Here is an 11,603-nt window from a genome sequence, read left to right as displayed (position 1 = left end):
GACTAGAAATCTTCCTCTGCTCTGCCCATTGGGATCCTAGCTATCATCGATACATCTGGTTCTACAAAATTAGCTTCTAACTTCTGCATATCCCAACCACCATTATCTTGATCAACCAGTTCTTCCACCAGGGTCACAGTTGTAGTTGGGAGTTTAACCAATGGGCGTTTATCATGGCTTTCAGGCACCCAAGGGTCCTCCCAGATCCTAACAGTGTTGCCGTCCCCCACTCTTTTGATCAGCCCTTTTTTAACGCTTCTCGACCATGCAAGATGGCCCGCCAAGTATGTGAAGCATTTCTTTTATTTCTAGCTTCCATAAAACCACAATCATGAAAATATTTGCCTTTTAGTAACCTTGCACACAGTGAATCAGGGTTTGTGAGAAGCCTCCACCCCTGCTTAGCGAGCATAGCTTGGTTAAAAATCTGAATGTCTCTAAATCCCATGCCTCCCTCGCTCTTCGGGATGGCTATGTCAATCCACTTCTTCCAATGCATTTTCCTCTTCTTTTCATCTCCTCCCCACCAGTACCGAGCTAATACGCTAGTTATCTTCTTGCACACGTGCTTTGATAAACGGAAACAACTCATTGAGAAAGTCGTGATCGCTTGACCAACAGATTTAACTAGTACCTCTCGACCAGCACTATTAAGCAATTGTGGAGTCCATCCTTTACACAGCTTTTTAAGTGATGAGACAATTCCTTCAAACTGTTCATCCGTGGACCTACCAAGAGCGGTTGGTAATCCAAGGTATTTTTCCATTAATGCTTCAGTAGCAATACCAGATCCTTCATGCATCCTTGCCTTCATATCATCATCACAGTTTGTACTGAATTTTTTTGCAGATTTTGTTCTGTTAACAAGTTGGCCTGACCCTCGTCTATATATCTCAAGAATGTCATGAATTCTTCTTGCTCCTGCATGTGATGCCTGTCTGAAGATGAGGCAATCATCTGCAAATAGTAAGTGAAAATAGTAAGTGAGTAATCCGTGGGGCGTGGATACCCACCTTTATGCCTCTTCTCAAGTGCCCTGTACCAACAGATTTAGAGCATAATTGGTTTGATGCCAAAAATTGGCAACTGCCAAATATTGGCTAGAGATTGGTTGCTTGTCAATTTTCAATGCCAATCTCAGAAAAAATTGCCAAATGTTGGCAACTTCTGATTTTGCCAAATATTGGCATTTGACAATGCCAAATGTTGGTAGCAAACCAATTATGCTCTTAAGTAGGCTTGTTAGTCCTTGAGAGCAAAGTAAGAATAAATAGGATGAAATGGGTCCCCTTGGCAAAATCCCCTTGGTGAAACGGGAACGTACAGCATTATATATGGCCAGAGACCATGCTACGTATCATGTTTGGAGCCATGATACTGACAGAGCACGAGCGTGGCTTGGCATCCACCGAGTCTTTTCTGTCAACGAGATGCGAAAAGAAAGTTTTCTTACTCATTTTACACTTTTCTTATAAAATAGCGACGCACAATTAAATTCCATGCCGTCATGGCTGTCGTAATAGCAAAGATCGCCAGCGGATCTAGCGGCCATTAATCAGCAAAAGGAAAGTTCGAAGCTGCCCAAATTAACACACCGTCGTACCAGCCCATCAGCTGGCCTGGTTGTCTTCTCCAACCTTGACGGAGCTCCGGCGGGCCGTCAGCACGTCCATCAGCCGGCCAACATCGTCGTACGAAGACCCGCCCTTCTCCACCGCGCGCCTTGCCTTCTCACCGAGGTCCTTGGCCTTCTTCTGGATGGCGTCGCTCTCCATCAATCTCTGGATGGACTCGGCGATCACCTCGCCAGTGATCACCTCGTGGGCCTCCATGCCTGACGCGTAGTCCTTGGCGCCGATGCTGACGCCCACCTTGAGCAGCTCCACCACGAGCTTCTCGTTGTGGAACTGGTCCGCGTACCGCGGCCACGTCACCATCGGCACCCCGGCGCTCACGGCCTCCAGCACCGAGTTCCAGCCGCAGTGCGTCACGAACCCGCCGAGAGCGGCGTGGCTAAGGATCAGCATCTGCGGCGCCCAGCCTCGGACCATGAAGCCGCGGTCGCCGCGCGCTATGAGCTCGGCGAAGCCTTCGGGCATCCATTCAGTAGAGTCTTGGCCCCCGGCGGCGCCGATCACCCACACGAAGTTCATGCCTGAGAGGTCGAGCGCGCGGGCGAGCTGGTGCAGCTCCGCCGGGGCGAACTTGGTTAGTGTGCCGAAGGAGACGTACACCACCGAGCCGGCTGGCTTGGCGTCCAGCCACCGGATGCAGCTGTCCGCGTCCGGCGAGGGCGCGTCGGTGCCTCTCACAGCCATGTCTTTGCTGGCGAGCGCCACCGGCCCGACGAGCCACACGCGCCGGCCGAGCGTCTTTTGGAAGTGCTCGACATAGTCCGGCTCGAGGTCGTGGAAGCTGTTGAACACCTCGCCGAAGCTCCTCTGGTCCGCGGCGTTCACGCTCTTGAAGAACTCCCACTGCCACGTCATCTTCGCCGGGTCCATCATCTGGCTCCGCCTCAGCTCGACGCGGTGCGGCAGCCCCGGCAGCAAAACGAGGGCGTCGGGGTCGTCAGGGGCGTTCTCCAGCGGGTTGTGCCGCATCATGCTGTCGCTGCAGGCGCGCGCGAACATGCTGCTGCCGAGGAACGCGATGCGCGGGACGCCGCGCTCCGCGGCGGCGTCCACGGACCAGTGGAAGAAGCTGTCGGACACGACCGCGTCGGTGCGGTGGTCGGCCAGGAACCGGTCGAAGGACTCCCGGAGCAGCTGCGCGGCGTGGAACAACTTGTCGCGGTCGTCCTGGGACGTGAGCGCCGTGCCGTTCTCCACGCCCGGCGGGAGCCCGACGTCGGGGAAGGGCACGACGGCGATGTCGATGGCCGGACAGCCGGTGCCGGTGAAGGCGTCGTTGGCGCGGTCGACGGCGGAGCGGATGATGGCGGCGTTGACGGGCGTGGTGAGGATGGTGCACCTGACGCCGCGGCCGGCGAAGAGCGCGGCCATGTCGGCGGTCGGGATGAGGTGGCCGGACGCCAGGAACGGAAAGAAGAGGATGTGCAGCGCCTCCTCCTGGACAGCCATGGCTGGCGAGCTAGCCGCCTAGCCGCGTCCCGTGACCGACCGACGGAGAGTAGAGTACTACGGCCGGCGTGGGGGAGGAGATCGAGTACAACTACAAATGCAGATCAGACGTAAGCCTCGGTGCGATTAAAGAGAGCCGTGCAGAGGACTATTTATGTATAAGGTCATAAACGTTTGGGATCTCGTTGTCTGATCGAACCACCGAGGAAGGTGAGCGAGCAGGAGAAGTGGCTTCAGACTTGGTGATCGAAAGTCATCTTTTGATCACGAGCTCGTATGCTCCCGCATGAACAGTAAAATCGAAAAAATCTAAAAAAAAATTCAAAAAATTCCAAAAAAGTTTTGGGAGAAACATTGACAAAAGTTCTAAGTGCCTGCAAAAATTCATCATGAAATCACATTCCTGTAAGGCGTGGCAAAAAAACAAATTCAGTGCTTCAAAATGCTTTTGAATGTAGCTTTTTCAGAGTACTGTTTTTGTTTTTTTTGCCATGCCTTTTAGGAGGATTTCACGACGAATTTTTGCAGGCACTTAGAACTTTTGTCAATGTTTCTTCCAAAAAAAATTTAGAATTTTTTGAATTTTTTTGATATTTTTTCGATTTTACTGTTCATGCGGGAGCATATGAGCTCGAGATCAATTCCTCCGCGTCCCTTGGTGATCTCCATCTTCCAGAACAGAAGCTTGTGGAATGGCGATTTTGGTACCTTGGCATCACCTGTTTGATGGATCTTGTTAGAATATACTACTACAACGTTGACACATGATAAATCCACTCAATCTGAGTGGTTCGGATGTAATTTTTTTTCTTACAAACCAATTAGTCACTGTCTGTTTGACTCAAGGAGTAAAAAATCTACTCTCTGTGGTGACAATGTTCGCCGATGTGGAGAAAACATCCATTGCGATAATTCCTTCCTTTTTAGACCGCAAAACATATATAGCAATATTCACTCTAATTGTGGCTTAAAAGGTGTCCACTGTCATTTTCTTCAGAGCTCGTCATCAATGGAATTGTAGATCATTATATGCATCATTTCGTAAGCTTGGAAAATACATGTAGACAAACCATCCGTGAACATCTCTTTTTGGTGAGGCCAGAAAACGACACATGTTAGGGCTTGTACAAGGCGGCTACTACAAATAAGCCAGATGATTTTCCAGGAAATCATCCGGCTAGCCAGCCGTCCGATCTGGCGCTTGTTTTGTTCGATGGCAGCAGCCTGTCCCCGATCCATACCGTGTCCTCCTCTGCAGTGATGAAGGTGCATCAGCCTCTTGTCAAATCCACACCGCGCCTCCTCGAACACAAGGTTCGTGCAGCAAAAACAACGGATTGGCAACGGCGCCGGCGACCTCTCAGCACTGGAGCCGTCGGAGATGGTGCTTCATAGCTCCAAAAGAGCCGCCGGCGTCCCGCTGCATCGCAGCGCCCAGACTCACCGAGGGGCTGCACCATGGTAGCACCGACGGCTGCAAAAAAAAGCTTCAAAGCAGCAGTGACGACACCCCGACGAAGCTCCAGTGCAGCTCCATGGAAGAACCGTCGACGCCGACGAAGCTGCATTGCAGCCCCGGCGACGCTCCATTGCAGCTCTGGTGGAGCTCCATTGCAGCCGCGGCAACGCTCGAACGACCCCGACGACGCTCCATTGTAGCCGTGGCGAAGCGCCATTGTGTTGGAAATATGCCCTAGAGGCAATAATAAAATGGTTATTATTGTATTTCCTTGTTCATGATAATTGTCTATTGTTCATGCTCTAATTGTATTAACTGGAAACCGTAATACATGTGTGAATACATAGACCACAACATGTCCCTAGTAAGCCTCTAGTTGACTAGCTCGTTGATCAATAGATGGTTATGGTTTCCTGACCATGGACATTGGATGTCATTGATAACGGGATCACATCATTAGGAGAATGATGTGATGGACAAGACCCAATCCTAAGCATACCACAAGATCGTGTAGTTCGTTTGCTAGAGCTTTTCTAATGTCAAGTATCATTTCCTTAGACCATGAGATTGTGCAACTCCCGGATACCGTAGGAATGCTTTGGGTGTACCAAACGTCACAACGTAACTGGATGGCTATAAAGGTGCACTACAGCTATCTCCGAAAGTGTCTGTTGGGTTGGCACGAATCGAGACTGGGATTTGTCACTCCGTATGAAGGAGAGGTATCTCTGGGCCCACTCGGTAATGCATCATCATAATGAGCTCAATGTGACCAAGTGTTTGGTCACGGGATCATGCATTACGGTACGAGTAAAGTGACTTGCCGGTAACGAGATTGAACAAGGTATTGGGATACCGACGATCGAATCTCGGGCAACTAACGTACCGATTGACAAAGGGAATTGTATACGGGATTGATTGAATCCTCGACATCGTGGTTCATCCGATGAGATCATCGTGGAACATGTGGGAGCCAACATGGGTATCCAGATCCCGCTGTTGGTTATTGACCGGAGAGTCATCTCGGTTATGTCTGCATGTCTCCCGAACCCGTAGGGTCTACACACTTAAGGTTCGGTGACGCTAGGGTTGTAGAGATATTAGTATGCGGAAATCCGAAAGTCGTTTGGAGTCCCGGATGAGATCCCGGACGTCACGAGGAGTTCCGGAATGGTCCGGAGGTAAAGATTTATATATGGGAAGTCTTATTTTGGTCGCCGGAAAAGTTTCGCGCATTATCGGTATTGTACCGGGAGTGCCGAAAGGGGTCCGGGGGTCCACCAAGGGGGTCCACCTGCCCCGGGGGGGCACATGGGCTGTAGGGGTGTGCGCCTTGGCCTATATGGGCCAAGGGCACCAGCCCCAAAAGGCCCATGCGCCAAGAGATAAGGGAAAGGGAGAGTCCTAAAAGGGGAAGGCACCTCCTAGGTGCCTTGGGGAGGATGGACTCCTCCCTGGCCGCACCCTTCCTTGGAGGAAGGGCCAAGGCTGCGCCCCCCCTCTCCCTTGCCCCTATATATATGTGGGGGGGAGGGCAGCCATACCCTAAGCCCTGGCGCCTCCCTCCCTCCCGTGACACCTCTTCCTCCCCGCTTGCGCTTGGCGAAGCCCTGCCGGGATCCCGCTACTTCCACCACCACGCCGTCGTGCTGCTGGATCTCCATCAACTTCTCCTCCCCCCTTTCTGGATCAAGAAGGAGGAGACGTCCCCGCTCCGTACGTGTGTTGAACGCGGAGGTGCCGTCCGTTCGGCGCTAGGATCATCGGTGATTTGGATCACGACCAGTACGACTCCATCAACCCCGTTCTCTTGAACGCTTCCGCTCGCGATCTACAAGGGTATGTAGATGCACTCCTCCCCTCTCGTTGCTAGCATCTCCTAGATTGATCTTGGTGACACGTAGGAAAATTTTGAATTTCTGCTACGTTCCCCAACAGTGGCATCATGAGCCAGGTCTATGCGTAGATTCTATGCATGAGTAGAACACAAAGTAGTTGTGGGCGATGATTTGTTCAATTTGCTTACCGTTACTAGTCTTATCTTGATTCGGCGGCATTGTGGGATGAAGCGGCCCGGACCGACCTTACACGTACTCTTACGTGAGACAGGTTCCACCGACTGACATGCACTTGATGCATAAGGTGGCTAGCGGGTGTCTGTCTCTCCCACTTTAGTCGGATCAGATTCGATGAAAAGGGTCCTTATGAAGGATAAATAGAAATTGGCATATCACCGTTGTGGCTTTTGCGTAGGTAAGAAACGTTCTTGCTAGAAACCCATAGCAGCCACGTAAAACATGCAACAACAATTAGAGGACGTCTAACTTGTTTTTGCAGGGTATGCTATGTGATGTGATATGGCCAAAAGGATGCGATGAATTATATATGTGATGTATGAGATTGATCACGTTCTTGTAATAGGAATCATGACTTGCATGTCGATGAGTATGACAACCAGCAGGAGCCATAGGAGTTGTCTTAATTTATTGTATGACCTGCGTGTCAATGAAAAACACCATGTAATTACTTTACTTTATTGCTAACCGTTAGCCATAGTAGTAGAAATAATAGTTGGCGAGACAACTTCATGAAGACACGATGATGGAGATCATGATGATGGAGATCATGGTGTCATGCCGGTGACGAAGGTGATCATGCCGCGCCTCGAAGATGGAGATCAAAAGGCGCAAGATGATATTGGCCATATCATGTCACTTTATGATTTGCATGTGATGTTTGTCATGTTTACATCTTATTTGCTTAGAACGACGGTAGCATAAATAAGATGATCCCTCACTAAAATTTCAAGAGATGTGTTCCCCCTAACTGTGCACCGTTGCGAAGGTTCGTTGTTTCGAAGCACCACGTGATGATCGGGTGTGATAGATTCTAACGTTCACATACAACGGGTGTTGACGAGCCTAGCATGTACAGACATGGCCTCGGAACACAAGCAAAACACTTAGGTTGACTTGACGAGCCTAGCATGTACAGACATGGCCTCGGAACACAAGAGACCGAAAGGTCGAACATGAGTCGTATAGTAGATACGATCAACATGGAGATGTTCACCGATGATGACTAGTCCGTCTCACGTGATGATCGGACATGGCCTAGTCGATTCGGATCATGTATCACTTAGATGACTAGAGGGATGTCTATCTAAATGGGATTTCATTAAATAATTTGATTAGATGAACTTAATTATCATGAACATAGTCAGAAGGTCTTTACAAATTATGTCGTAGCTTACGCTTTAGTTCTACTAAGATATGTTCCTAGAGAAAATTTAGTTGAAAGTTGATAGTAGAAATTATGCGGACTGGGTCCGTAAACAGAGGATTGTCCTCATTGCTGCACAGAAGGCTTATGTCCTTAATGCACCGCTCGGTGTGCTGAACCTCGAGCGTCGTTTGTGGATGTTGCGAACATCTGACATACACGTTTTGATGACTGCATGATAGTTCAGTGCGTAATGTTGAACGGTTTAAAATTGTGGCACCAAAGACGGTTTTGAAACGTCGCAGAACATATGGGATGTTCCAAAGACTGAAATTGGGATTTCAGACTAGTGCCCACGTCAAGAGGTATGAGACCTCTGACAAGTTTCTTAAGCCTGCAAACTAAGGGAGAAAAGCTCAATCGTTGAGCATGTGCTCAGATTGTCTGAGTACTACAATCACTTGAATCGAGTGGGAGTTAATCTTCCAGATGAGATAGTGATGGTTCTCCATAGTCACTGCCACCAAGCTATTAGAGCTTCGTGATGAACTATAACATATCAGGGATAGACATGATGATCCTTGAGCAACTCGCGATGTTTGACACCGCGAAAGTAGAAATCAAGTAGGAGCATCAATTGTTGATGGTTAGGAAAACCACAAGTTTCTAGAAGGGCAAGGGCAAGAAGGGATACTTCATGAAACGGCAAATCAGTTGCTGCTCTAGTGAAGAAACCCAAGGTTGAACCCAAACCCGAGACTAAGTGCTTCTGAAATGAGGGGAACGGTCACTGAAGCAGAACTACCCTAGATACTTCGTAGATGAGAAGGCTGGCAAGGTCGACAGAAGTATATTGGATATACATTATATTAATGTGTACTTTACTAGTACTTCTAGTAGCACCAGGGTATTTGATACCAGTTCGGTTGCTAAGTGTTAGTAACTCAAAATAAAAGCTGCGGAATAAACGGAGACTAGCTAAAGGTGAGATGACGATATGTGTTTCCAAGGTTGATGTGATCAAGCATTGCATGCTCCCTCTACCATCGAGATTGGGGTTAAACCTGAATAATTGTTATTTGGTGTTTGCGTTAAGCATAGACATGATTGGATTATGTTTATCGCAATACGGTTATTCATTAAAGGAGAATAATGGTTACTCTGTCTATTTGAATAATACCTTCAATGGTCTTGCACCTAAAATGAATGGTTTATTGAATCTCGATCGTAGTGATACACATGTTCATGCCAAAAGATATAAGATAGTAATGATAGTACCACATACTTGTGGCACTGCCACTTGAGTCATATTGGTATAAAATGCATGAAGAAGCTCCATGTTGATGGATCTTTGGACTCACTCGTTTTTGAAAAGATTGAGACATGCGAACCATGTCTATTAGTATATATGCATGAAGAAAGTCCATACAGATGGATCATTTGGACTCACTTGATTTTGAATCACTTGAGACATGTAAATCATACCACATGGGCAAGATGACTGAAAGGCCTCGTTTTCAGTAACATGGAACAAGAGAGCAACTTGTTGGAAGTAATACATTTGATGTGTGCAGTCCAATGAGTGCTGAGGCACGCAGTGGATATCGTTATGTTCTTACTTCACAGATGATTTGAGTAGATGCTGAGAATATTTAATTGATGAAACACAAGTCTGAATTATTGAAAGGTTCAAGTAATTTTAGAGTGAAGTTGAAGATCGTCGTGACAAGAGGATAAAATGTCTGCGATATGATCATAGAGATGAATATCTGAGTTACGAGTTTGGCACACAATTAAGAAATTGTGGAAATTGTTTCACGACTAATACCGCCTGGAACACCATATTGTGATGGTGTGTCCGAACATCATAACTGCACCCTATTGGATATGGTGCATACCATGATGTCTCTTATCGAATTACAACTATCGTTTATGGGTTAGGCATTAGAGACAACCGCATTCACTTTAAATAGGGCACCACGCAATTCCGTTGAGAGGACACCGTATGAACTATGGTTTAGAGAAACCTAAGCTGCCGTTTCTTAAAAGTTTGGGGCTGCGACGCTTATGTGAAAAAGTTTCAGGCTGATAAGCTCGAACCCAAAACGGATAAATGCATCTTCATAGAATACCCAAAACAGTTGGGTATACCTCCTATTTCAGATCCGGAAGCAAAAGTGATTGTTTCTAGAAACGGGTCCTTTCTCGAGGAAAAGTTTCTCTCGAAAGAATTGAGTGGGGGGATGGTGGAGACTTGATGAGGTCATTGAACCGTCACTTCAACTAATGTGTAGCAGGGCACAGGAAGTTGTTCCTGTGGCACCTACACCAATTGAAGTGGAAGCTTATGATAGTGATCATGAAACTTCAGATCAAGTCACTACCAAACCTCATAGGACGACAAGGATGCGTACTACTTCAGAGTGGTACGTAATCCTGTCTTGGAAGTCATGTTGCTAGACAACAATGAACCTACGAGCTATGGAGAAGCGATGGTGGGCCCGGATTCCGACGAATGGCTCGAGGCCATAACATCCGAGAGAGGATCCATGTATAAAACAAAGTGTAGACTTTGAATAACTACTTGATGGTCGTAAGGCTGTTGGGTGCAGATGGATTTTAAAAGGAAGACGGACAATGATGGTAAATGTCACCATTAAGAAAGCTCGACTTGTCGTTAAGATGTTTTCCGACAAGTTCAAGGAGTTGACTACGACGAGGCTTTCTCACTCGTAGCGATGCTAAGAGTCTGTTGGAATTATATTAGCATTTACTGCATTATTTATGAAATCTTGCAGATAGGATGTCAAAACATTGTTTCCTCGACGATTTTCTTGAGGAAAGGTTGTATGTGATACAACCAGATGGTTTTGTCAATCCTGAAAGATGCTAACAAGTATGCAAAGCTCCAGCAATCCTTCTAAGGATTGGAGTAAGCATCTCGGAGTTGGAATGTACGCTTTGATGAGATGATCAAAGATTTTGGGTTTTTTACAAAGTTTATGAGAAACTTGTATTTCCAAAGAAGTGAGTGGGAGCACTATAGAATTTCTGATGAGTATATGTTGTTGACATATTGTTGATCAGAAATGATGTAGAATTTCTGGAAAGCATAAAGGGTTATTTGAAAAGTGTTTTTCAATGGAAAACCTGGATTAAGCTACTTGAACATTGAGCATCAAGATCTATAAGGATAGATAAAAACGCTTAATAGTACTTTCAAATGAATACATACCGTGACAAGATTTAGATTTTGAAGGAGTTCAAAATAGATCAACAAAGAAGGAGTTCTTGGCTATGTTACAGGGTGTGAGTATTGAGTAAGACTCAAGACCTGACCACGGCAGAAGAGAGAGAAAGGACGAAGGTCGTCCCCTGTGCTTTAGATGTAGGCTCTACAGTATGCTATGCTGTGTACCGCACCTGAAGTGTGCCTTGCCATGAGTTAGTCAAGGGGTACAATAGTGATCCGGGAATGGATCACATGACAGCGGTCGAACTTGTCCTTAGTATCTAGTCGACTAAGGAATTTTCTCGATCATGGAGGTGGTAAAAGAGTTCGTCGTAAAGGGTTACGTCGATGCAAACTTTGACACTAATCCGGATGACTCTGAGTAGTAAACCGGATTCGTATAGTAGAGCAGTTATTTGGAATAGCTCCAAGTAGCGCGTGGTAGCTACATCTACAAGATGACATAGAGATTTGTAAAGCACACACGGATCTGAATGTTGCAGAACCGTTGACTAAAACCTCTCTCGTAATCATAACATGATCAAACCCTAGAACTCATTGAGTATTAATCACATGGTGATGTGGACTAGATTATTGACTCTAGTGA

The 11,603-nt window shown here is 47.1% G+C and overlaps 1 protein-coding gene across 1 annotated transcript; it reads right to left on the bottom strand.

The window, feature by feature from the left end:
* Window positions 1-1,444: 1,444 nt before the first annotated feature.
* On the bottom strand, window positions 1,445-3,461 carry LOC109746671 (anthocyanin 3'-O-beta-glucosyltransferase). Its single transcript, XM_020305782.4, has one exon. The coding sequence runs from the start codon at window positions 3,081-3,083 to the stop codon at window positions 1,611-1,613; it is 1,473 nt and encodes a 490-aa protein (XP_020161371.1). The 5' UTR covers window positions 3,084-3,461; the 3' UTR covers window positions 1,445-1,610.
* Between the last annotated feature and the right edge of the window lie 8,142 nt (window positions 3,462-11,603).

This window comes from Aegilops tauschii, chromosome 5 (assembly GCF_002575655.3).
Source record: "Aegilops tauschii subsp. strangulata cultivar AL8/78 chromosome 5, Aet v6.0, whole genome shotgun sequence".
In the NCBI taxonomy this organism is placed as follows: Eukaryota; Viridiplantae; Streptophyta; class Magnoliopsida; order Poales; family Poaceae; genus Aegilops; species Aegilops tauschii.
The sequence above is the reverse complement of the archived record's forward strand: the minus strand, read 5'-3'. Positions and strand labels throughout refer to the sequence as shown.

Coding starts and splice junctions, on each gene's coding strand:
- LOC109746671 (XM_020305782.4), bottom strand. CDS start 3,083: ATGGCTGTCCAGGAGGAGGCGCTGCACATCCTCTTCTTTCCGTTCCTG.